This window comes from Oncorhynchus clarkii, chromosome 19, assembly GCF_045791955.1.
Source record: "Oncorhynchus clarkii lewisi isolate Uvic-CL-2024 chromosome 19, UVic_Ocla_1.0, whole genome shotgun sequence".
NCBI lineage: Eukaryota > Metazoa > Chordata > Actinopteri > Salmoniformes > Salmonidae > Oncorhynchus > Oncorhynchus clarkii.
The window spans coordinates 16,920,172-16,946,899 of record NC_092165.1 but is presented as its reverse complement, the minus strand read 5'-3'; the positions used below and the strand labels follow the sequence as shown (position 1 = coordinate 16,946,899).

Here is a 26,728-nt window from a genome sequence, read left to right as displayed (position 1 = left end):
GAGTAGAGGGTGAGGGTGAAGGGCCAGAACCCACAGGAAGGCCTCAGCCTTCAGGAGAGTTTATGGGCGGAGGTGGAGATGGCAAAGCCTGTATCAAATACTAAGGAACATCTCTGAAGAGAGTGAAACTGACTAACAACCATATCCCATCTCTTTGAGTGTTGCGTGGTTTCATAGACAATGTGTCTTTGCATGAATCCAATCTACAAGCTGACTCTTTATGCAGTAGCAATTGAGACTGGGAAGGAGGTTAAGAATAAATGGACTGGTTTACAACTCCTGATCTAATGCATCCTTCTATTTCAGTGGAAGTCACAATATTGCAAAGAAAAGGTATCTGCAGTTTGCGTCCCACTTCCAGGTAGGCTACAACAAGTTGCCCTTATACACAGATATAGGATCAGTTTACTCAACAGTAATCCCTTCCTTAAAAACGATTGTGGAGGAAACACACAACTGATCTTAGGTCAGTTTCTACTAGAAGACTCCTTGCCACTTCTTGCTAACTAAAAGACACTTTACTTTGCCCTGTTGTTACACCCTTATCCTTACAGGTAGAAAAACAAAGTTCCCATGTGTCTTATTACAGTTTGAGAAGGTTATTCACCAGCCATGTTTGGGTTCTGTAGAGTTGGTCTGTCAAGTCCATCGTTCCGTAATCCCTCAGCCAGGGGATGACCTAATGACCCACACTTGGGCCGTGTTCACTAGAAACCAATAAAATGCAGGCTCGCAAGTTGAAATCTGTTCATTTATTACTTCACAAAGAGAAGTGCCCCAGAACATCAGTAAAACCACTTAAAGAGATTCTCCGGTACTTTGTCAACTTTTTTAGCCAGTAGTTCTGAAAGTAATGACCACGAGCCAAAAGTGGTCCCCGGAAATTAAGTACTACTGTTACGTCACATATGTGCACCATGTCATTGCTCTCTCTCTCGCTCTGCTGTGTTTGCATCCTGCTAGCTGTCATTCAAATGGCGAGGGGCTGGCCCACGTGGGGGGGAAATGGTGCCACACAGCTTCCAGAAAACAGTTGGGATTTCGTGGCTAATGAAGTAAGGCATGTATGAACTACACATGGACGCATCCAACCCTAAGCGGGAGGTTGAAAAAATTCAAAGTTCCGGAGCGTGTCTTTAAATTTGACTTTTTCTATTCAAAGCCTATTTATAATACATGGTTTTGGATCCTCTTACATTCTCTTCACCACATTGCCCGCATAATATGATCTTATTATTACAAATGTAATAAGACCAGTGATAATAATGAATGTTCTCCAACACAGAGGTGGAAGTACAGTATGTGAAAGTTGCCCCATGTTCTGGGCATGTAATCATAAAGTATGTCAGAGTAGGAGTACTGATCTAGGATCAGGTCCCCCCCCCGTCCATGTTATCTAATTCATTCTGATCTAAAAGGCTAAACTGGTCCTAGATCACCACTCCTACTCTTGAGAGGCATAGTTGGAGAGCAACTGTGATGTGGATGAACCAACGTTTTTTTTTTCTTCTGATGCTCAAATAAAATAAATGACAAAGCAAACTCTCAAGTCTTAAAAAGATGAGAAAACATTCCACGCGCATATATATATATATATATAGCAAAACTATGGCTTTACATTCTCATAGTGCAATTCGGACACTATAGGTACTACACATACCATTACATGGCACAAAAGTAGCCAGAGTGCCAGTCTGTTTGTGCAATCGTGTCAACTCCTTTTCAAACATGCCATGTTTGTCTTGCAATAGAGTTGGGGAAAGCACAAACAGATCTGAGACCAGGCTACCACAAAAATACTTGCTTCCAAGGCACTTACAATAAAGCACACACATTCAATTTATTACATATCATTACATACATACATTACAGTATTCTCTTTCAGATTCAAGCGCTACTAAGTCACACACGCGGTCTCCATCACAAATGGCACCCCATAACCTACAGAGGGATTTAGTGGGATGCACACTAAATAAATAGCCTAGTAGCTCCAATGCACCTGCTAAATGAAGCCCTGCTCCAATGAGGTGGTTCTACTGTCGTTGTCATGGGGACAGTGATATCGGGGTTCAGGTGTATCCACCTTACCTCATACATTACTGTTAACTAGTAATACTGTTTGTTATATTTGATCTCATACAGTACTGTTAACTAGCAACACTTTTATTTGACCAAATACAATAATATGAACTGTAAAATACTGTTTTATTTGACCTCATAGAGGGCTGTCAGCTGTAAATCATTTATTGTTTTTGAATACCGAAGACGGTTGGTTGATCAGATTCAACCAGCTTTTGGAGTTGATTTGAGCAACACATCTGTACATCTATATTATCTCGTACAGTACTGTTAACTGTAAACACGGTTTAACATTTCAAGATGGTCGGTTGGTGGGCTGTTTGACCAGATTGAATCAGCTTCTGACAAGTGCTCTTTCTTGCCCACATTTATATAAATACTTTTCTTTTAAACTAATCTACAGCTCTCTGTAAGAGCTCCTTTGTAACAGCTCACCTTAAAAGGTTTCGGGGATGGGTACTGATTGGCATTTCTCTTGAACTACACAGACATTTCACGTTGCAATTTTATCATAGTTCAATTGGGACGCAGAACCTAAAGATCAAATAACGCAAAAACAGAGGGACCATCGAAGTCTGACCAAACAAACAGACCCTATGAGCCCTGGTCAAAAGTAGTGCACATAATAGGGAATAGGGTGCCATTTGGGACGAACAAACATTTCAGGTGGACACATTGTGATGCACGGAGTCATTTAAATAGTAACTCTGGGATGAACACAGGAAAATAGAGGTAGTGACCCAGGGTGTGTCTGAAATTGTACCCCATGGGCTCTGGTCAAAAGTAGTGCACTATATAGGGAATAGGGTGCCATTTCGGACATAGCCGCAGACTTGACCAAGTGGGCATAGTACTTAGTGGACTTACAATGACAGGTCTGACATGGAGATAAAGAAGGGGACACAGGGAAAGATTGCAGGTGCAGATTGATAGTCAAATTAATAGGGATGTGCAGGCCCCATGGGCTGGTGGTCTGGGCACATGTACGGGGAAACTGCGGTTCACCTTCTCCACCATGTCTCCTCCTAATCTGTATTCTCCGCTAGATGTAAAGACACAATAAAGACAAGTATAGATACAGGGAGTGAACCGGAAAAGACAGAAAGACAAACAAACAATGACCAATAAAATAATACTACCAGACTGGCTGCTAGGCCTAAATTAATGAAGTGACTGTGGTTTGGTGAGAGTTGGGTGGGGGAGGTAGTTCAATGTTACACCAGCCAATCTGATAGCGAAATAAATCCACTTCCTGTCTACTACAGAATACTGAGAGCTGTGCTTCTGGTTGGTGGAAGGGTGACCTGAAATGGTACCAATAACCTTCATGGAATTTTTGGTCAGCTTAAATATTATTGCTTAATTATTGAATTGCCGAAACTCAATTTCCATTGAGATTTTCTATTTCACGTTTAGGCATGAAATTATGTTTTTAACTAAAATAAAGATAGCATATTTTAGGATTTCTTTGGCATGTCATTCCTAAAACAAAATGAGTATATTGAGTGTGTATTTTGATGTCAAATTAAAAAGGGCTTAAGGGCGACATGTCTAAACTCCCGTGCACAATATCGTCATCACTGTCCTTGTCGAAAATGACAACCATCATTTGTCATCGTCATGACGATGGTCTATAATGATATTTGACAATTAACGACTATGATATTTGACAGTTAGTTTGGTCAAGATTCTTAAGCTTAATTGCTGAGATGTCCATTAGTATGGTTTTTGGTATGGCCATTTTCTGGTTGCCGTAAGGTTTGTCTATCTCTTTCTGATTGGTTAGCGGCCTCCCTCTCACACTCCTCCACCTTCTCTCGCATCAGGTTCCTACGGTGATAGATCAGGTATCCGGGCAACAGGAATCCAGCCAATGAGGCAATGAGCAGGCTCAGGTTGATCTGTTGATCGGAAGATAGAGTTAGTCAGAGAACTAACGTGTTTTTATTTTATTTTTTTTACCCCTTTTTCTCCCCAATTTCGTGGTATTCAATTGTTTAGTAGCTACTATCTTGTCTCATCGCTACAACTCCCGTACGGGCTCGGGAGAGACGAAGGTTGAAAGTCATGCGTCCTCCGATACACAACCCATCCAGCCGCACTGCTTCTTAACAGCGCGCATCCAACCCGGAAGCCAGCCGCACCAATGTGTCGGAGGAAACACCGTGCACCTGGCAACCTTGGTTAGCGCGCACTGCGCCCGGCCCGCCACAGGAGTCGCTGGTGCGCGATGAGACAAGGATATCCCTACCGGCAAAGCCCTCCCTAACCCGGACGACACTAGGCCAATTGTGCGTCGCCCCACGGACCTCCCGGTCGCGGCCGGTTACGGGAGAACTAACGTGTTTGAGACATACCTTTCTAATAAATCTTATTGCCTCAATTGTCTGTTTCTGCCTATGCCTTACAATCTCAGTAGTACAACGGCAAAGCACTAATGCCATTGTGTGTGCTGTGTGTGTCTGCATGCATAAATGTATGTGATCTGTGTGTGTGTGTATGCTCTGTGTGTGTGTGCGTGTGTGTGTATGCTCTGCATACATGTTTGTGTGTGTGTGTAGCCTCACCCAGTAGGGGTCTCCTCCCAGGTGTCCCACCATGATGACGAAGAGAGGCTGCTGGAGGAGAGCGAATAGCGCGCTGATCATCGACTGCATCCCCGTCAATGTCCCAAAGTGATTGGACGGATATCTGGAAGGGGCGGGATGTAATGGTTACCTCCCCAATCAAAACTGACGGTACCTTACCTGTGTTTTGTTAAGATAATACATATTTTTGACATTTTTTGTGTTTGTAGCAATTTGTGAATTGTATCCAATAATTTAGCCTTTCACTGCTATTGATATGTAATATAGTGTTTTCCAAATTGCGTAACAAACAATTCCCAAAGCTATCTGACACACACACACCTACGGATCTTACTGAGACGATCATAGCATGGGTGTAATGTTCTGGAAAGCAAGCGTCCCAACAATGTGTTTAGTTGACGTTGTAATGCACTTACACGGCAGCATAGAGTCCTCCGGCACAGGAGTGGACGAAACCCCTGACCATGGTGTGGACGATGAAGGAAATTATCTGGGAGGGAGGGAAAGAGAAGGCGAAGGAGAGAGAAAGGGGGGGTATTAGGAAAATAAAAAGGATAGGGGGATGGAGAGGGAGAGAAATTGTTAATTTTATTTGGCCATTTAAAAACACAATACAACCACACGCGTGGATACTGCTGCATTTTAAAATCATCAAGGACGACACAAAAAAGTTCCATTGTGGCCCTAAACATATACTAAACACTAAACATATACAAACTAAACATATACACAACTAAATACATAATCTCATCATCATTTACATTTTTCATTTCAGTTGACTAAAACGAGACAGGATGAAATTATCTTTGACAGGAATCGGACTTCTGAGTGGACTGGACAAGAGTTTTTGGAGAGTTTGAGAGCTTTTCAGTGATAACCACAATTAATATTAGCAGCACAGATGTGCAGCGCGGTTTTGTTAAGCAGTGGGAAGGACACATCACACCCAGCAAACACAGCCTACATCAGCTGGTGAGCTGAGGGGGAGCAAGCGATGAGTGTGGGCAGACAGGCTCCACTCAGGCTCAGCCTCCGATTATACACATCACGCTGGCGACTCTCTTGTATCCCCATAGCTAACCAGTCACCACCAGCCTTCTAGTTAGCTACCCTTTGGCTGGTTAAGAAACACAAGCTGTTTTATGAAATGAAAAACAATAGCAGCATTGAGATTAATAGTAAAACAACGGTCTAGCGATGTATTTATCTCCCTTGACTATAGAAAAGTATAGAAAAGCCTTTGAATTTGTAGTCTCACTTAACCCGTCCACTTTCCCCACTGTATTTCAGAGCCAGGTTCTGTGGTCAATGTAGCCAAGTCTCAATCTTTTCCTCAGAGAAAACGGCTTGATTCTAGCCCTTACCGTTCAAAAGATAGACTACATAACCAAAAGTATGTGGACACGTGCTCGTCGAACATCTCATTCCAAAATAATAGGCATTAATATGGAGTTGGTCCCCCTTTGCTGCAATAACAGCATCCACTCTTCTGTGAAGGCTGTCCACTAGATGCTGGAACATTGCTGCTGGGACTTGCTTCCATTCAGCCACAAGAGCATTGGTGAGGTCGGGCAATAACGCCTGGCTCGCAGTCGGCGTTCCAATTCATCCCAAAGGTGTTTGATGGGGTTGAGGTCAGGGCTCTGTGCAGGCCAGTCAAGTTCTTCCACACTGATCTCGACAAACCATTTCTGTATGAATCTCACTTTTTGCACGGGGCATTGTCATTCTGAAACAGGAAAGGGCCTTCCCCAAACTGTTGCCACAAAGTTGGAAGCACAGAATCATCTAGAATGTCATTTTATGCTGTAGTGTTAGGATTTCCCTACACTGGAACTAAGGGGCCTAGCCGAACCATGAAAAACAGCCACAGGCCATTATTCCTCCTCCACCAAACTTTACAGTTGGCACTATGCCTTCGGGCAGGTAGCGTTCTCCTGGCATCCACCAAACCCAGATTTGTTCGCCTGACTGCCAGATGGGGAAAAGTGATTCATCACTTCAGAGAACGTGTTTTCACTGCTCCAGAGTCTAATGGCGGTGAGCTTAACACCACTCCAGCCGACGCTTGGCATTGCGCATGGTGATCTTAGGCTTGTTTGCAGCTGCTCGGCCATGAAAACCCATTTCATGAAGCTCCCGACGAACAGTTATTGTGCTGAAGTTCCTTCAAGAAGCAGTTTGGAACTCGGTAGTGTGTTGCAACCGAGGACAGATGATTTTTATGCGCTATGGGCTTCAGTACTCAACGGTTCCGTTCTGTGAGCTTATGTGGCCTGCCATTGTTGCTCCTGGACATTTCCACTTCACAATAACCGCAATTTGAGAACTGACTTGTTGGAAAGCCACTGAGCTCTTCAGTAAGGCCATTCTACTGCCAATGTTCGTCTATGGAGATTGCATGGCCGTGTGCTCGATTTTACACACCTGTCGTCTGTGGCTGAAATTGCCAAATCCGTTAATTTGAAGGGGTGTCCATATAATTTTGGATATATAGTGTATGACCCATAATACCGGCGCTACGTTTTTTTTCTTTCCATCTTGCATTGGCGGGCCGCATTTTACATTAATCAAGCATATCGCGAGCCGTACTAAAACTAGGCCACATGCGGACCTTACCGTTAACCATTTGTTAAGGCTACACCTTGTTCAGTCATGTTACCTCATTTGCTAGCTATAATTAACAACCTGGGGGCGCGTTCAGTAGGACGCAACGTTTTTGGAACGTTCAGATATAAATGCTATGTAGGACAAACTCTCCTCTCTGACACTTTGAATAAGAACTAACATCTCATCTGTTGATGGAATTTATATCTGAAACGTTTGAGAACGTTTTGCAACTGAACATGACCCTGGTAGCATTACAGCAGCCTATTCATTCATAGGTTGCATCTCCGTCACTTGGTCACGTCATTCCATTGTTATGAATGTTCTCAAGGCGCCCTTTCTCGGCGGCGACATAGTGGTACCCTAAAGTGGTGATAAGCCCAGTCATTCTGGACAGAGGCTAACTACTGTTTCGTCTAAATTACACTACTGTGCATGGAAATGTTCAAATATTTTGTAGGAAACAACTTTGCCAGCATTTATCATGTCGTCAAATTTACTTTAGACCAGGCCTGGGCAAAGGTTGACCCGGGGACAGTATGCGGCCCGCGACCTGATTCAATACGGCCCGAGGAATCATGCTTCGATCACAGAAAGAATTTGCGATAATAGTAAAGTTTTGAAAAACGTATTTATTATTCAAATTAAAAGCCCAATGAATACTTGCCTTTGTGTAATGATTTAACTCCCACCGCTTGCGGGACATTTATTTTGAAGGCACGTATAAATAACTACTGCACTACTGACAGTCTGACACACACGTCACAGTTACAAATAGTAGCTAGATAGAAATAGCACAGAAAATAGTTTTTCAAAGATTTCTAAGAAATATGGAACAACAGTTGAAAGACAAGGTACAGAATTTCATCTATTTCTCCTTGACCCTGGATGAGAGCAGTGATGCACGTGACACGGCGCAGTTGTTGATATTCTTTACGAGGCATAACCCCAGACGTTGAAATGACAGAGGAGCTTGCTCCAGTGCAGGCAATGAAGACCACAGCCACAGGGAAAGATTTCATGGAGGAGGTTAATAAGTGTGTGGCAAAGCTGGGACTGAGTTTTGAAAAGTTATCCAGTGTGACCACTGATGGGTGCCCAAACTTCACAGGAAAAAAAGTTGGTATTTTGAAAAGGATACAATATCAAGTAACTGAGCTGAACCCAGATCAGAAAATGATTTTCCTGCATTGCATTGATCATCAGGAGGTGCTCTGTAAATGTGTTCTGAAAATGAGACATGTTGTGGATACAGTCACTAAAGTGGTAAACTTCATAAGAGCAAAATCTTTAAACCACAGGCAGTTTGTCTCACTGTTGGAAGAGACAGAATCGGGTCATGCAGATCTCCCCTACCACACAAACGTGAGATGGCTGAGTTTGGGGAAGGTGCTTAAAAGGGAGTGGGACCTGAAGTCGGAGATTGCTGAGTTTTTGCAAATGAAGTGAAAATATGTGGATTTCCCTCAACTGCAAGATAAAGAATGGTTGGCTGATTTTGTCTTCACCGTGGACATCATGGCCTCATGAATGAACTGAATTCCAAACTACAAGGGAAGGGCCTTTTTGCACATCAGATGTACAGATGTACCTTGTCAAAGACTTCAAGGGGAAATTACTCCTCCTGACCCGCCAAGTAGAAGCCAGCAATCTCACCCACCTTCCGACACTACTAGTCTGCTCCCTGTCAGATGACCAGCGGGAGAAGTATACATCGCTGCTGCGTGCTTTGAATGGTGAGTTTTCTCGTCGTTTTGACGATTTCAAAGTGTTGGAAAATGACATGCTGTTGGTTACCTCTCCTTTCACCTTCAATGTGGTTAACGCTCCCACTGACCTGCAACTTGAGCTTATCGACCTTCAGTCTGATGCAGAGATTGGAGAACTATTCAAAACAATGTCACTGATGAGGTTATATGCATCTCTCGATGAACAAAACCTTCCAATGATTAGGAGTCATGCTTAGAAGATGTTTGTACTGTTTGGGTCAACCTATGTGAACAGACATTTTCAGTGATGAAATAAAACAAGTCAAGGCACATCTCTCAGCAGTCCTGCACATAGCGACGTCAGAAACTATACCTGACTTCAATGCTCTAGTCAATGCCCATCAGACCCTTCACTCGTCAAACTGATTGGCTTGTTTAAATGTAATGTTGAGCTCTCGCTCTTTCTTATTGTAACGACCTTGGATTTATAAATCGCGGATATCGACTCGAGTCGATAGCGCGCTGGACTTCGGGCTAGAAGGTCGAGGGTTCGAGACCTGCTCCCTGCCTGTTTCATTACATTATGTTTTTGTGCATACGCGTTAACAAGAGTTCTGTCCGTGGTGCTGAATGCAGTGTACTGTTCCCTCTGTGTAGTTCGTTGCATGTTTAATAATGAAAATAACTACTAAAAGGGGAACATGGATGTGGTTATTTTCTGTGCGTGTTAAAAAAAGAAAAATAAGTAGCATATCTGGACGTGATTTACAGTAGATATATCTGTCAACACAGTGATACACATGATGTATAATCCTGTAATATGATTCTGGCCCACGATGGCAAAAATATATATATTCTAATGTGGCCCTCCATGGAAAATAATTGCCCAGGCCTGTTTTAGACAGATGGCAATGTTGTAATTAGCTAGCTAGCAACGTTTGTCAAAAATAGCTAGCAATGCTAACGTTATCTAGCTCAAATCCGGTGGCCTCCTCTCAATCTTCATTGTATTTCCAAGCCACTGTAATGCAGTCTCCATCAGTGCTCATTGACGATGCATTAAGTAGAATGCTCAATCGGGCATCAGTCCAAAACGAACGTACAAAATAATTTTGTGACGAAACATGCAAACATTTGGTGGCACAGAAAGAAATGAACAAAATTCCTCTTGCCACTGCACTACCCTAACGAAAAAAGATTGCAGACAGAGTGCAGTAGAACTGCAGTTAAAATTCAGTCTAACTATATGTTGCAAATACTGTGTCCAAAATAACGTTTTTTTTTTACTACATTAATTTTACAGTGTAGATGCAGTTTTACAGTGTAGTATATTTTAACTGCAGTTATTCTGCAATTACTGTGTCCAGAATACCAGTCGACTGCAGTTACTGCACTTTTACTGCAGTTTCAAACTTCAATATTTTTTGTAAGGGTATACCTGACTGGGTAAATAACTTTATTTTTAGGTCATGTGGACCCGGTGACTCAGACTTGAGCACTTGGACCAGGACTCGAGCACAGGGGACTTGGGACTCGATTCGGATTCAAGGTTTAGTGACTTGATTACATCACCGGGTGAAACTGTCATTAGCTCCCATTCAGTGGTGGAAAAAGTACAAAATTGTAATGCTTGAGTAAAAGTAATAATAGAAAGTGACTCAAGTAAAAGTGAAAGTCACCCAGTAAAATAATACTTGAGTCTAAAATACTACTTGAGTCTAAAAGTATTTGGTTATAAATATATTTAAGCTTCAAAAGCAAATGTAATTTCTAAAATTTAAGTATCAAAAGTCAAAGTAAATGTATAAATAATTTCAATTTCCTTATATTAAGCAAACCAGACAGCCCCATTTTAATTATTTTTTTTTTTTTTTTTTAATTCAGGGATAGCTAGGGGCACACTCCCAACACTCAGACGTCATTTAAAAAACAAATAATGTGTGCTTAGTGAGTCCGCCAAATCATGGGCAGTAGGGATGACCAGGGATGTTCTCTTGATGAGTACGTGAATCGGACCATTTTCCTGTCCTGCCAAGCATTCAACATTTAACGAGTACTTTTGGGTGTCAGGGGAAAATATTTGGAGTAAAAAGTACATTATTTTCTTTAGGAATGTCGTGAAGTAAATAAAAAATAGTAAAGTAAAGTACATATACCCCCCAAAACTAATTAAGTAGTATTTTAAAGTATTTTTTACTTAAGTACTTTACACCACTACCCCCGTTATACTTTCAGACACCAATGTGGCAGCCGTGTCAGTGGAACGTTGAAAACAATGGCAATGACGCGACCGAGTGGCGGAGGTGCAACCCATACTACTTTGCCAATACAGTACTTTGCGGCACCATCTGGTGCTACTCTCTCTCCCCCTGTGAAAGTGTGTATCTGTTTGTTTTGTATGTCATGTGCAATATCTATGTAGGCTGAATTAGACATTTACATGGCCAGATAATTCTTATATATATGTTTGTCAGAATGTAGGATGTTATGCAGAAAAATATGTTCATAGGACAAGGCAATGTATGTTTGTGCACCTGGAAGTCAGTGATTCATGTTTACTATTGGTTAATGAGGCCATACAAATGTGATGCAACTCAAATGAAAGGGCGTTTAGTTGACAAACACGACCCACAGTTTTCATCATTTTGACAATGACTAGACTAAATCATTATTCAAATAACAAATGTGACTGTCACGGATCCCTCCGGAACCTTCATTACCCTCCCCTGTTCCCACTGAGTAGTACTTGTAAGTGTGCCCTTTGGTTTCCATTGGGCTGTCGATTATTGTTACAATGTCTGTTGGCGTGTCTGAGTACCTGTGCTGTGTGTTTTGGGCTTTCGTGCCCTTGTGGATGGCGCAGATGATTACGGGTCTCATCCCGTGTGTTAATCATTGTGCGCCTGTGTTATTTATTCGAGGTACACCTCCGCTCTTTTGTTTTGGGTTTCTACCCTGTGTTTTGTTACATGTTTGTGTGGTCTTCGTCCTCGTGCCTTTACACGGCACGCCGTAACTTGGGCTTAATAAAAATACAACTATTACGCATTCCTGCGCCTGTCTCCCGATCCATCATACCAACTTGACAGTGACTAAGACTGGATTATATTTTGTAAAAATGACTAAGGCTAGACTCAATTTAAATAAGAGTGCCAAAATGAACACTGACATGTAGCCAGGGTTCTTGTTGCAAGGTGAGTTATCAGCATTTTGTTTATTTACCTGTATATGGGTAGGCATGGTCATGTGACTGTGTTCCTACCTGTATTGGGCCAGGTTCGGTAGGGAAATGTTGTGGAACGTTGCAGATCAAAATATCACAAATAGAGCTGACATGATTCCTTTTTTACATTTCAGAGAGAGGCATATTGGTCGATATATATATATATATATATATTTTAAATATATTTTTTAAACTTTTACCCCTGTTTCTCCCCAATTTCGTGGTATCTAATTGATAGTTAGTCTTGTCTCATCGCTGCAACTCCCGTACGGACTCGGGAGAGGTAAAGGTCGAGAGCCGTGCATCCTTCGAAACAACCCTGCCAAGCCGCACTGTTTCTTGACACCGCTTAACCCGGAAGCCAGCCACAGCAATGTGACGGAGGAAACACCGGCCTCCTGGCAACCGTGTCAGCGTGCATTGCGCCCGGTCCGCCACAGGAGTCCCAATAGCGCGATGGAACAAGAACATCCCCTAACCCGGGCGACGCTGGGCTGATTATGCACCGCCCCATGGGTGCCCTGGTCGCGGCCGGCAGCGACGGAGCCTGGACTCGTACCAGGATCTCCAGTGGCACAGCCTTAGACCACTGCGCCACTCGAGAGGCCCCCCATATATTTCTATATTTCCACAACGCTGTGTCCTGTTGAACGCAACCCAGGTGAGCTGTGTGCGGTAGGGTCATGTGGCTGTCTTCTTACCTGTACAGGCAGGTTGTCTATCATCTGGATGACTCCGAAGGTGACCAGTAGAACGTTGGTGATGATGAAAGCACGGGTGGCGTTTGTCAGTTTCTGGATCTTCCTGTCTCTCTTCGGGGGTTCAGGTTGGCTGGAAAGAAGAGGTCAGGGATGATAAAAAATATTTAAAAAATTAAGCATCAGGAAAATACCAAGGGAAAATAGCATTTTTGTCCGTTTTCTTTAGTTAGATGTCTAATGAACACAACCCGGGCTCTCTCTCAACATGCCATGCTTGGTCCCTTCTGAATTATTTCTCCCTTAATGAGAGTGGCACAGTGGTCTAAGGCACATCATCTCAGTGCTAGAAGCGTCACTACAGACACCCTGGTTTGAATCCAGGCTGTGATTGGGAGTCCCATAGGGTGGCGCGCAATTTGCCCAGGGTCATCCAGGTTTGGCCGGTGTAGACCGTCATTGTAAATAAGAATTTGTTCTTAACTGACTTGCCTGGTTAAATAAAGATAAAAAAAATAATAAAGACAGCTGATTGACCAATTTTAGTCAACTGCTGTCCATCTCTCCATAGGGATGAACAGCTTATGTCGCCATCTAGTGGTGATTTTGTATTACTGCATCCCAGGCACCAATAGGCACATGCATGTAAAATACCTAGGGCCCAGAGATTTTCTTGGTGGGCTGTAAGTATAAACACTGTCCAATCAGCATGATGGATGAGATGGGTAGTTTATAACTGAAGTTCCTATGTTCTCTCTCTTTGTTCCGTTCTCTCTCCGTTTCACTCTGTCACACACACGCGTGCGCACACAAACACACACACACGTACACACGCACACCTCTGGTCTACGTCGCACTCCTTCATCCTCCAGTCCATGATGTAGCCAATCAGAGGACAGGTGAGCAGGCAGAGCAGCTGCAGAGAGCCAAACACTGACGAGTAGAAACCCACTAAGGAGAGGAGACACACGGTCAGAAAACACACACACGTACATACATGTGCACATACACAGTCACTATGCATTACCACACACACACACACACACACACACTCTCTTTCTCTCACACGCCCGAACGCACGCACGCACAAACACACCTCTCAACACACACACACAAGCTTCCAATACCAAACCAGGATCTCTCTCTGTTTCATTCTCTCACCTTGTTGCTCTGCCTCCATCAATAGCTCCTTAGAAGCTGAAAACAAAAAAACACACAGGAAGTCACAAATTCACACCCACTGACATCATAACAAATCCCAGATGCCATTCTCCGACAACTGTGACCATCCGGTGCCACAGATATTCAAGTCAAGTTTTATTTTGTCATCTCAATATACTTGACAAAAAATAAAGATAAAGATATGTGACAGAATAAAGAAATGGCAGACTAACCGCTGCGCTCATGTTTTGTTTCACATCACTTGAAGGGAAACAGAATGTGAGCTACTACGAAATCAGTCTGCTTTCACAAGGCAAATGGGTCAGTGCCCACGACTTAAAAGCCTTCACAAGCGATTGGTCCTTACGGTGTGGGTCGCCGTGGGTAACCAGGAACTCCAGCATCTTGTTCATGGCGCCCATAAAGAAGATGATGCGTAGCTGGGTCATCGCCATGGTGATGAGACTCCACAGGAAGATGGGCGAGCAGACTGAACTACGGAAAGGAGGGCCACCTGTCGGGGGAAAGAAGGGGAGGGGCGGGGGTAAGAATTAAACATGAGATAATGACACTAGGCTAAGTTACTTTCTCAATTTGTTAACACATTTTTATGAAGTTGAACAGATTAAAGTAGGGTTGAACTCAATACCGTCCATTTATTCTGGTTGGTGAGTGAAGCCCTGGAAGACCGGCTCTGACCGGTTCCATTTAACTATCCGGTTCTAAGCAGTTATGTCTAGTTCTCACTCTCAACCGTTTTTGTTGTTGATCCCATGCTATTCCTCACCCTGTGTCTGTTCTCCAGTTGGGAGCTGCTCTGACGAGGGATCTGGTTCCTGCTGCTTCGCAGCCATCTTCTCTTCCACCGTGGTCACATGACTGTAGAATCTGTCCCCCGTCACCTTGTCATCCATCACCATGCCACTCAGCTTCACCTCCTTACTGTGGGAGCGAGGAGGAGGAGAGAGAGAATAAAGTTCAGATTCAGAACTCCCTCAACGATTTTTGGGTTACTGTGACAGTCTATAACGTTAGAGTTACGTCATGGAATGTTGTGTTTATGATAGTAACGTTGTCATGAATACTGACGTGTAGCTGATGTCCTCAGGTGCGGGGAAAGACTCCCCCGGCCAATTGAGGAAGCAGTTGAGGAAGACGAGACCGGCTAGCCCCGACCACACCCACATGATCACCCTGAAGGACACACCTAGATCATAGATCAGCTGGAGGGAAGAAACAGAGGGAGGGAGAGAAAGAAAATTCAACTATAATATATCACGATATCAAGTAAAGCCATCAAGTGATGCCTTTCTGTGAATCCTCAATCAATCAACAAACCAATCAACATTTGTCACAAGGTGCTTGAGGTAACAAACACTGACCTAAACTCCCAGAGGGAACTGAGGAGTAACTCTCCTACCTTGACTCCAGGGAAGGTGACGGCTGAAGAGGCGTAGGAGCCGATCATTAGAGACAGGATAGTGGAGCGCACGTTCCCAAACATGTTGGGCAACTAGGAGACAGAGAGAAGGGGGGGCAGAGAGGTAGTGAGATGGGAAACAGCGAGAGTGGGAGATAGAAAAGAGGGAGGGAGAGGAAGTCGGACAAAGATCACAGGTGAGCAGTGACTGTATTAACTGAATCCAGCGATTTGTTTTGCAAATTGATGGAAAATGAAACGCAGAAATATCAAATGTACATATCTATTCACACCCCTGAGTCAATACTTTGTAAAAGCACCTTTGGCAGCGATTAGAGCTCTGAGTCTTTCTGGGTAAGGCTCTAAGAGCTTTGCACACCTGGATTGTACAATATTTGCCCATTATTCTTACAAAAAAAATATTCCAGCTCTGTCAAGTTGATTGTTGATCATTGCCAGACAGCCATTTCAAGTCAAATCAAATTGTGTTTATCACATGCGCCGAATACAACAGGTGCATGTGATAATTGTCTATAATGACAATCACCTTACAGTGAAATGCTTACATACAAGACCTTAACCAACAGCGCTTTAAGAAGTTAAGAAATGTTTAAGTAAAAAAAATAGATAAGTAAAAAATAGAAAATAAAAGTAACAAATAATTAAACAATGTGCGGGTGCACTGGTTAGTCGAGGTAATATATACATGTAGGTAGAGTTAAAGTGACTATGCATAGATAATAAACAGAGTAGCAGCAGCGTAAAATAGGGGTCTGGGTAGCCCTTTGATTAGCTGTTCAGGAGTCGTATGGCTTGTGGGGTAGAAGCAGTTAAGAAGCCTTTTGGACCTAGACTTGGCGCTCTGGTACCACTTGCCGTGCGTTAGCAGATAGAACAGTCTATGACTTGGGTGGCTGGAGTCTTTGATAATTTTCATGTCTTTCCATAGATTTTCATGCCGATTTAAGTCAAAACTGTAACTAGGCCACTCAGGAACATTCAACGTCGTCTTGGTAAGCAACTCCAGTGTATATTTGGCCTTGTGTTTTAGGTTATTGTCCTGCTGAAAGGTGAATTAATCTCCCAGTGTCTGTTGGAAAGCAGACTGAACCAGGTTTTCCTTTAGGATTTTGCCTGCGCTTCCGTTAATTTTTTCCCCGGAAAAAAAAAAACTCCCTAGTCCTTGACGATGACAAGCATACCCACAACATGATGTAGCCACCACCACACTTGAAAATATATGATAAATATACAATGTGAAGTGTTGTGTTCGATTTGCCCCAAACATAACACTTTGTATTCAGGACAAAAATGTAATTTCCTTGTTGCAAACAAGATGCATGTTTAGGAATATTTTTATTCTTTACAGGCTTCCTTCTTTTCACTCTAATTTAGGTTAGTATTGTGGAGTAACTACAATGCTGTTGATCCATCCTCAGTTTTCTCCTATCACTGCCATTAAACTCTGTAACCGTTTTAAAAGTCACCATTGACCTCATGGTGAAATCCGTGAGCGGTTTCCTTCCTCTCCGGCAACTGTTAGGGTGGACACCTGTATCGTTGTCGTGACTGGGTGTATTGATACACGATCCAAAGTGTAATTCATAACTTCACCATGCTCAAATGGATATTCAGTGTCTGTTTTTTTTTTATATATATATTTTTTTAATACAATTCTACCAATCGGTGTCGTTCTTTGCGAGGCATTGAAAAACCTCCCTGGTATTTGTGCTTGAATCTGTGCTTGAAATTCACTATTTGGTTTAGCGACCTTACAGATAATGCTATGTGCGAGGTAGAGAGATGGGGTAGTCATTCAAAAAAAATCATATTAACCACTATTATTGAACATTATTATTAACTTATTAGGTGACTTGTTAAGCACATTTTTACTCCTGAACTTATTTAGGCTCGCCATAACAATGGGTTGGATACTTATTGACTCAAGACATTTCAGTTTGACTTTTTTTTTTACCAAATAAAAAAAACATTTCTACAAACAAAATTCCACTTTGACATTACTGGGTATGGTGTGTGACAGAACATCTAAATGTAATCCATTTTAAATTCAGGCTGTAACACAGCAACATTTGGGAAAAGTAAAGGGGTGTGAATACTTCCGGAAGGCACTGGAAGTGCTCAAGATGCAATTCTATGAAAGTAACACCAGGTGGTGATATGAGCTGTTCCATCTTTGTGGAGAGGGTCCTAATATGCAGCTTTGCAACATGTGTTAGGTCAGTTACTCTGCTGCTTTAGGAGACACATGCTAGCCTGAGGCATGGGGAATAGGCTGGCTTTGTATTCACAGCCTCTGACTTGGCATATAATATTGCTACACAGTAGAAGGTTGATTTTAGACATTTTTTGGTCGCTGGCACTTTTTCAAAACTAACAGTTTTAACTTGGAAACGGTAGAAAATGTGGACATATGGAGTTATGAATTAACAAATGCCATACAAGAAGTCTTGTAGTTGCCTTCCTATTTTCCTCACTCATTCTCTCCCTTGTCTTTTTGGAGGACGTTGTGCAAGTACTGAGCGTCTGCGTGCCAAAAATGCATTTTTTGTTGTTGTTGCTGTGAATGTGTGTGTGCGGAGAATTGTGCAGGTGGCACAGTAGAAGCAGTGTCCTCCTTAACCTGCCGAAGTAATACCCAACACAAACAGCTGTGAGTAGTTCCCCCTATGTCGTGCCGACGACACTGTGCCAGTGCCAGCCTACGCAGATATAAAGACACACAGATAGCAACGTACATCACATCAGGCTGTGTGTCGTCACCACTCTCTCCCCCTTTGGAAAACATCGCCTGATCTCGCGAGCTGACATGAATGTTCGCTGCGCAGAGCGGTAAATTAGTTCAAGTTAAATATAGTGACAACACGTACTGTGTCACCACACTGAGCTTAAATACATACCAGAAATTGTGACAGAATTTCTCTATGGGGGCTTAAATCAAATTGATGTGATTAGCTTTTTTGTACATTGGATATAAACGTACAGGCTCAGAGCAACAGCACTGTTTGCACTTCTCTTTACAGATGTGTGTTACGATTTGAAGTAGCACCCTATTCACTATATAGTGCACTACTTTTGACCACTACGTAGGGAATATGGTGCCATTTCGGATGCAAACTATGTCACTCCACACTGTGCCAAGCTGAGCTTAAAGAGTTATATCAAACACCATTGTGCTAACCTCTATTTAAAGATGTGCATTACACCCGGAATCTATAAAGACAGCATCTATGTAAACAAGTTATATAAATCATTTATATAAATAATAACTCTGTGTATCGTTCCCATCCGTCATCCATTCACTATTTGTTCAATACAAATCTGAAAATAGGGAAAAGGTGGGAATTACCACTCCTTCATAAAATATATCTTCTTCTGATGCTTGGGCTTCTGATGCTTGGGCTTCTGATGCTCTCTCTTTTAACAATTAAATGCAACATTGGGCAGTTCAGGAAGAAGCAAAACACACACACACACTTTGACACCCTATTTCCAGTTGGTCACATTCTAAGTTTAATTGAGGACAATATCCCGCTCTTTCCCGCTCTAGATCTTTCCTGTTTTCCACAACAGTCTCTCTCCCTGTTTTTCCATTCTTATCACTCCCCCCCCACCAATTTAACCCTGCTGATAGTGACATACCAGCCAGTACCACAGTTTTCCAGACCAAGTAACCTGACCAGGAACAAACCTGTGCCCTACACTTACTATATAGAACCCCTAGGGTTCTGATTAAAGAACCCTACAAAAGGGTTCTGTATAGAACCTTAAGGGTTGCTATATGAAGTGATAGAACCATTTTTGGTACTACATAGAAACCTTTTTCCTACGAGTGTCGTTTTAGCCAATAACTAGGGCCTGCAGGTTTCCCTGGTCAGGTCTTGGCAGAGGTACGGATAAAGTTGCCCCAATGACCATGACCATTCTCTCTCCAGGTCCTGTCGATCAGTGTACGGGTCATGGCTGAGCTCCAGCTCGTTCTTAATGAGCCATCGGAGGTATTCAGGGGCCTCAGCTACGTGCCCCCACACACACACTACCATGGACTGACAGACAGAGACAGGCAGACAGAACCAAAGGTTGACATTATTTGGGTGGATGGAACGAAAGAGTCAATGACTAGGAGGGAAACGTGTGACTCGTTTGCCATGTCGTGCAGTGCAACCGTTTACTTGCATACGCGCCTAAATATTTTTGCTGTGACCTGGAGCTTTCATTTAGGAGCACCAGTGCGCCAACATTTTGGGGGGGATTCTGGCTTCATTACCTCCTATATTTTTCATTGTGCTCCCAAATGACTTTGTGAGCGCTTACATTTTTAATCTTAGGCGCACACATGCTCTTTGTAAAAAAAGCTATAGGAGGATGCGCAAATTGTAATGGCGGGAATTAAATTAATGAAACGGTCTCAAACACACCCAACATACGGAAAGCAACGTTTGACTCCGTTCCATTAATTCCATTCCAGCCATTACAATGAGCCCGTCCTAGCTCCTAGCTCCTCCCACCAGCCTCCTCTGGTGGGTATGTGTACATGTACGTGTGTGAAAGAGGCAGAGAGTGTGTGAGAGAGAGAGGTAGAGGGACAGACGTCGAGGTAGAGGGACAGACGTCGAGGTAGAGGGACAGACGTCGAGGTAGAGGGACAGACGTCGAGGTAGAGGGACAGACGTCGAGGTAGAGGGACAGACGTCGAGGTAGAGGGACAGACGTCGAGGTAGAGGGACAGACGTCGAGGTAGAGGGACGGATCGAGGTAGAGGGACGGATCGAGGTAGAGGGACGGAGAGAGGTAGAGGGACGGAGAGAGGTAGAGGGACGGAGAGAGGTAGAGGGACAGACAGAGAGGTAGAGGGACAGACAGAGAGGTAGAGGGGCAGACAGAGAGGTAGAGGGGCAGACAGAGGGTTAGAGGGGCAGACAGAGGGTTAGAGGGACAGACAGAGGTAGAAGGACAGAGAGAGTTAGAGGAACAGACAGAGAGGTAGAGGGACAGACAGAGAGGTAGAGGGACAGACAGAGAGGTAGAGGGACAGACAGAGAGGTAGAGGGACAGACAGAGAGGTAGAGGGACAGACGTCGAGGTAGAGGGACAGACAGAGGTAGAGGGGCAGACAGAGAGGTAGAGGGGCAGACAGAGAGGTAGAGGGACAGACAGAGAGGTAGAGGGGCAGACAGAGAGGTAGAGGGACGGAGAGAGGTAGAGGGACAGACAGAGAGGTAGAGGGACAGACAGAGAGGTAGAGGGACAGACAGAGAGGTAGAGGGACAGACAGAGAGGTAGAGGGACGGAGAGAGGTAGAGGGACGGAGAGAGGGGTAGAGGTACAGAGAGAGGGGTAGAGAGACAGAGAGGGGTAGAGAGACACAGAGAGGGTAGGAAGATGGGTGAACTCGAGAAAAAGCAGGGAGCTTTAAAAACAGAATCAGAACAACATTCTACAAGCACAAAAAAAGAGGAATGGGATATGTCTCGATTGCCCTGGAGAATGTAAGGTCATATAGCTCATGTACCTAATATTGACTGACGGACGAATGTGTGATTTAGGTCCTGGAACTACTGGTACAGACCCAGAGGGTTACTGTATGTGTGTGTGTATGTATGTACAGTGCCTTGCGAAAGTATTCGGCCCCCTTGAACTTTGCGACCTTTTGCCACATTTCAGGCTTCAAACAGAAAGATATAAAACTGTATTTTTTTGTGAAGAATCAACAACAAGTGGGACACAATCATGAAGTGGAACGACATTTATTGGATATTTCAAACTTTTTTAACAAATCAAAAACTGAAAAATTGGGCGTGCAAAATTATTCAGCCCCTTTACTTTTAGTGCAGCAAACTGTCTCCAGAAGTTCAGTGAGGATCTCTGAATGATCCAATGTTGACCTAAATGACTAATGATAATAAATACAATCCACCTGTGTGTAATCAAGTCTCCGTATAAATGCACCTGCACTGTGATAGTCTCAGAGGTCCGTTAAAAGCGCAGAGAGCATCATGAAGAACAAGGAACACACCAGTCAGGTCCGAGATACTGTTGTGAAGAAGTTTAAAGCCGGATTTGGATACAAAAAGATTTCCCAAGCTTTAAACATCCCAAGGAGCACTGTGCAAGCGATAATATTGAAATGGAAGAAGTATCAGACCACTGCAAATCTACCAAGACCTGGCCGTCCCTCTAAACTTTCAGCTCATACAAGGAGAAGACTGATCAGAGATGCAGCCAAGAGGCCCATGATCACTCTGGATGAACTGCAGAGATCTACAGCTGAGGTGGGAGACTCTGTCCATAGGACAACAATCAGTCGTATATTGCACAAATCTGGCCTTTATGGAAGAGTGGCAAGAAGAAAGCCATTTCTTAAAGATATCCATAAAAAGTGTTGTTTAAAGTTTGCCACAAGCCACCTGGGAGACACACCAAACATGTGGAAGAAGGTGCTCTGGTCAGATGAAACCAAAATTGAACTTTTTGGCAACAATGCAAAACGTTATGTTTGGCGTAAAAGCAACACAGCTGAACACACCATCCCCACTGTCAAACATGGTGGTGGCAGCATCATGGTTTGGGCCTGCTTTTCTTCAGCAGGGACAGGGAAGATGGTTAAAATTGATGGGAAGATGGATGGAGCCAAATACAGGACCATTCTGGTAGAAAACCTGATGGAGTCGGCAAAAGACCTGAGACTGGGACGGAGATTTGTCTTCCAACAAGACAATGATCCAAAACATAAAGAATCTACAATGGAATGGTTCAAAAATAAACATATCCAGGTGTTAGAATGGCCAAGTCAAAGTCCAGACCTGAATCCAATCGAGAATCTGTGGAAAGAACTGAAAACTGCTGTACACAAATGCTCTCCATCCAACCTCACTGAGCTCGAGCTGTTTTGCAAGGAGGAATGGGAAAAAATGTCAGTCTCTCAATGTGCAAAACTGATAGAGGCATACCCCAAGCGACTTACAGCTGTAATCGCAGCAAAAGGTGGCGCTACAAAGTATTAACTTAAGGGGGCTGAATACTTTTGCACGCCCAATTTTTCAGTTTTTGATTTGTTAAAAAAGTTTGAAATATCCAATAAATGTCGTTCCACTTCATGATTGTGTCACACTTGTTGTTGATTCTTCACAAAAAAATACAGTTTTATATCTTTATGTTTGAAGCCTGAAATGTGGCAAAAGGTCGCAAAGTTCAAGGGGGCCGAATACTTTCGCAAGGCACTATATATATATATTAGTGAGAGAGATGTGAAATGGCTAGCTAGTTAGCGGGGGTGCGCGCTAATAGCGTTTCAATCGGTGAAGTCACTCACTTTGAGATCTTGAAGTAGTAGTTCCCCTTACTCTGCAAGGACCGCGGCTTTTGTGGAGCGATGGGTAATGATGCTTCGTGGGAGGCAGTTGTTGATGTGTGCAGAGGGTCACTGGTTCGAGCCCGGGTATGGGCGAGGGGACGGACTAAAGTTATACTGTTACTCCCACCCCCCTGCCCCCCACTGCAGACCCACTTGGAGGAGCCACAGCCCAGCAGGCAGAGCTACGCACAGGCTATGAGAGGAGCAACTGGCCCAGCCCCCACCAACCAAATGAGTGACATTAAACAAATGCTGAGTCTACTATGCTCACATGTGATAGGTCGAGGGTCATGGTAAGATGAGCACAAGAACTCCACCATCCTCATCCTACACCCACCCAAGTGGCATGACACAAATTCTATCTTAAATGATAAACAAATCACATTTGCATAATAAGAGTTTACTTTAAACCTCTTAAGTCTACCCCTTCCTTTTTCGAACATTCTGTTAAAAATCGCGCAACTATTCAGCGTCCTGCTACTCATGCCAGGAATATAGTATATGCATATGATTAGTATGTGTGGATAGAAAACACTCTGAAGTTTCTAAAACTGGTTAAATCACGGCTGTGACTATAACATATCGTGTGTTTCATTGAAAAACGCAAGAAAAACTGCTCTCTGAAAGCTAAAAATAATTTCCATAAGTCACTTTCATGGGTTGTTAAAAGGGCACAAAATGTAATATCGACCTGCATGCAATTCATACAGATTCCACACGATGTCGCCATTGTCGTCATTTTCAATGGAGTTTTTTGTTGGAAAATCCAACTAACTGGATTCCGTTTCTTCCGGTCTCCACCAGGATGTTTTCAATGTGCACATTGGCAGCCATTGATTTGCAGACGAGGAGCTATTGAATATACATCGCCCTGTAATCATTTTGATAGATTATAAACGTTTACTAATACCTAAAGTTGGATTACAAAAGTATTTCGAAGTGTTTTGTGAAAGTTTATCGTCGACTTTTTTAATTTTAAAAAATGACGCAGCGTTTAAAAACAATGTTTTTTTCTGAATGACACAGCTTCCATAGAAAGCTATTTTGGGTATATATGGACCGATTTAAACGAAAAAAAGACCCAATAGTGATGTTTATGGGGCATATAGGAGTGCCAAGAAAGAAGCTCGTCAAAGGTAATGAATGTTTTATATTTTATTTCTGCGTTTTGTGTAGCGCCGGATAAGCAAAGTCTTTGTTTACGTCGCATTCAGGCATTTTGGGGTGTTGCATGCTATCAGATAATAGCTTCTCATGCTTTCGCCGAAAAGCATTTTAAAAATCTGACTTGTTGGCTAGGTTCACAACGAGTGTAGCTTTAATTCAATACCCTGCATGTGAATTTTGATAAAGGTTTGAGTTTTAACGAGTACATTTAGCATTTAGCGTAGCGCATTTGCATTTCCAGGTGTCTACTTGAGACATCTGCGTCTCAAGTAGGAGCAAGAAGTTAATTGAAAAACCCTATTTTAATAGTTCTTGTTGGATTGTGAGTGTTTGTCTCATTTTGAAGGTAAAGAAGGGGGAAAAAAAGTTATGAAATCTTTTTACGTTGCATGTTGAAATTTACAAGGATTGAAGTCCTCTGCTTTTGGACTAAAGAGCAAAAACCCAGACTTCCTGAAAGAAATTGATGATGTTGATATTGTAGTACTACAGGAAACATGGTGCAGAGGTGATGTTTCCACTGGCTGTCCACTAGGTTATAGGGAGATAATCATATGCATCCACTAAATTTAAAAGGAATCGGACAGGGCAGAGACTCAGGGGGAATGCTAATATTGTATAAATCTGAACTAATTCATTCAATCGAATTGATCAAAACAGGAGAATTCTTTAAATGGTTAAAAATCAACAAGGAGGCCATCTTGACAGATAAAAACGTCTTCCTCTGTGCCACATACATTCCCCCCTCAGAGTCACCCTACTTCAATGAAGAGACTTTCTCCATTCTAGAGGGGAAATTAGTCACTTTCAGGCCCAAGGCAACGTACTGGTCTGTGGAGACCTGAATGCTAGAACAGCAGAAGAACAAGGCACTATTAACAGTGATGGGGATAAACACCTACCAGGAAGCAACAACCTTTCCCTCCCCACATACCCCCACAGAAACAAATATGACAAAGTGAAAAACAAAAACAGAGTACAGCTCGTAAAGCTCTGTGGAACACTGGGTCTGTACATCGTCAATGGTAGGCTGAGAGGGGACTCTTTTGGTAGGTACACCTACAGCTCATCCCTTGGCAGCAGCACTGTAGACTACTTCCTCACCGATCTAAACCCAGAGTCTCTCAGAGCCTTCACAGTCAGCCTACTAACACCTCTCTCAGACCACAGTAAAATCACAGTGTATCTGAGAAGATCAGAACCCAACCATGAAGCATCACGACCCAATAAATCACATGGTACAAAACAGGCCTATAGATGGAGTGCAAACAGTACAGACATCTACCAAAAAGCAATTACTAACCAAAAAATGCAATCTCTCCTGGACAACTTTTTAGCCTTAGCATTCTCCTACAGCAATGAAGGTGTAAATTTGGCTGTTTGGAACATAAACTTTATATTTGACAAATTAGCCTCCTTGGCTAATCTAAAGAAGCATAAGAGCAAACCAGAAATAACAGATAATGAAAAATGGTTTGATAATGATTGCAAAAATCTAAGAAAGTCATTGAGGAATATGTCTATTCAAAAACACAGAGAACCAGACAACAAAAATACACACCTTCAATATGGGGAAACACTGAAGCAATACAAACACACCCTAAGAACAAAAAAGGAACAGCACATTAGAAATCAGCTGGATGGAATTGAGGAATCCATAGAATCAAACCACTTCTGGGAGAATGAATAAATTAAACAAACCTCATCAGGAGGAACTGACTATCCAAAATGGGGATATGTGGAGAAATCACTTTGCAAACCTCTACAGCAATATTTCAAAGAGCCCAGAACAAAAAGATATACAATAAAAATGACAAATCCTTGAATCAGCAGTCAAAGACTAACAGAATCCTGTGGATAACCCAATTACAGAAGAATAATTATTGGAAAAACTATGCACTCTCCAACCCAAAAAGGCCTGTGGTGCTGATGGTATTTTAAATGAAATGATCAAATATACAGACCACAAATTCAAATTGGCTATACTCAAACTCTTCAACATTATCCTCACTGCAGGTATTTTCCTCGATATTTGAAACCAGGGATTGATCACACCAATCTATAAAAATGGAGACAAATTTGACCCAAATAATTACAGAGGAATTTGCGTTAACAGCAACTTGGGGGAAATTCTCTGCAGTATTATAAATAGCAGACTACATCATTTCCTTGACGAATACAACGTCCTGAGCAGAAGCCAGATTGGATTTCTAAAAAATTATCATACAATAGACCACATTTGCACCCTCCACACTCTAATTGATAAACAAGTAAACCAAAACAAAGGCAAAATCTACTCGTGTTTTGTAGATTTCAAGAAAGCATTTGATTCAATTTGGCACGAAGGTCTTTTTTTATAAACTAATAGAAAGTGGTATTGGAGGGAAAACATATGATTTTATTAAATCAATGTACACTAAAAACAAATGTGCGGTTAAAATTGGCAACAAGCAAACAGACTTCTTCTCTCAGGGACGGGGAGTGAAACAGGGCTGCCCAATAAGTCCAACACTATTTAACATCTACATTAATGAATTGGCAAAAACAGAAGTATCGGAAGCACCTGGTATCACCCTACACAACACTGAAATCAAGTGTCTGCTGTACGCAGATGACCTGGTGCTACTGTCTCCCACTAAAGAGGGGTTACAGCAGCACCTAGATCGTCTTCACGGGTTCTGTCAGACCTGGGCTCTGACCGTTA

The 26,728-nt window shown here is 42.7% G+C and overlaps 1 protein-coding gene and 1 pseudogene across 3 annotated transcripts in view; one reads left to right on the top strand and one right to left on the bottom strand.

Moving 5' to 3' along the window:
• Window positions 1-1,815: 1,815 nt before the first annotated feature.
• Window positions 1,816-26,728, bottom strand: part of LOC139374871 (large neutral amino acids transporter small subunit 3-like) — a 51,375-nt gene continuing 26,462 nt past the window's right edge. For 2 of the 3 annotated variants that reach the window (XM_071116051.1, XM_071116052.1), the window contains exons 6-15: window positions 15,486-15,578; window positions 15,155-15,288; window positions 14,853-15,007; window positions 14,433-14,579; window positions 14,066-14,101; window positions 13,744-13,855; window positions 12,908-13,037; window positions 5,084-5,157; window positions 4,647-4,770; window positions 1,816-3,980 (exon numbers count right to left, since the gene is read on the bottom strand). In XM_071116051.1, the coding sequence (XP_070972152.1) occupies window positions 3,777-3,980; window positions 4,647-4,770; window positions 5,084-5,157; window positions 12,908-13,037; window positions 13,744-13,855; window positions 14,066-14,101; window positions 14,433-14,579; window positions 14,853-15,007; window positions 15,155-15,288; window positions 15,486-15,578 (1,209 nt within the window). In that variant the 3' untranslated portion in view covers window positions 1,816-3,776. The remainder of the gene's footprint in view (window positions 3,981-4,646; window positions 4,771-5,083; window positions 5,158-12,907; window positions 13,038-13,743; window positions 13,856-14,065; window positions 14,102-14,432; window positions 14,580-14,852; window positions 15,008-15,154; window positions 15,289-15,485; window positions 15,579-26,728) is intronic. The other variant, XR_011627741.1, reaches the window with a different exon arrangement.
• LOC139375493 (general transcription factor II-I repeat domain-containing protein 2A-like) lies at window positions 8,235-9,240 on the top strand (annotated as a pseudogene).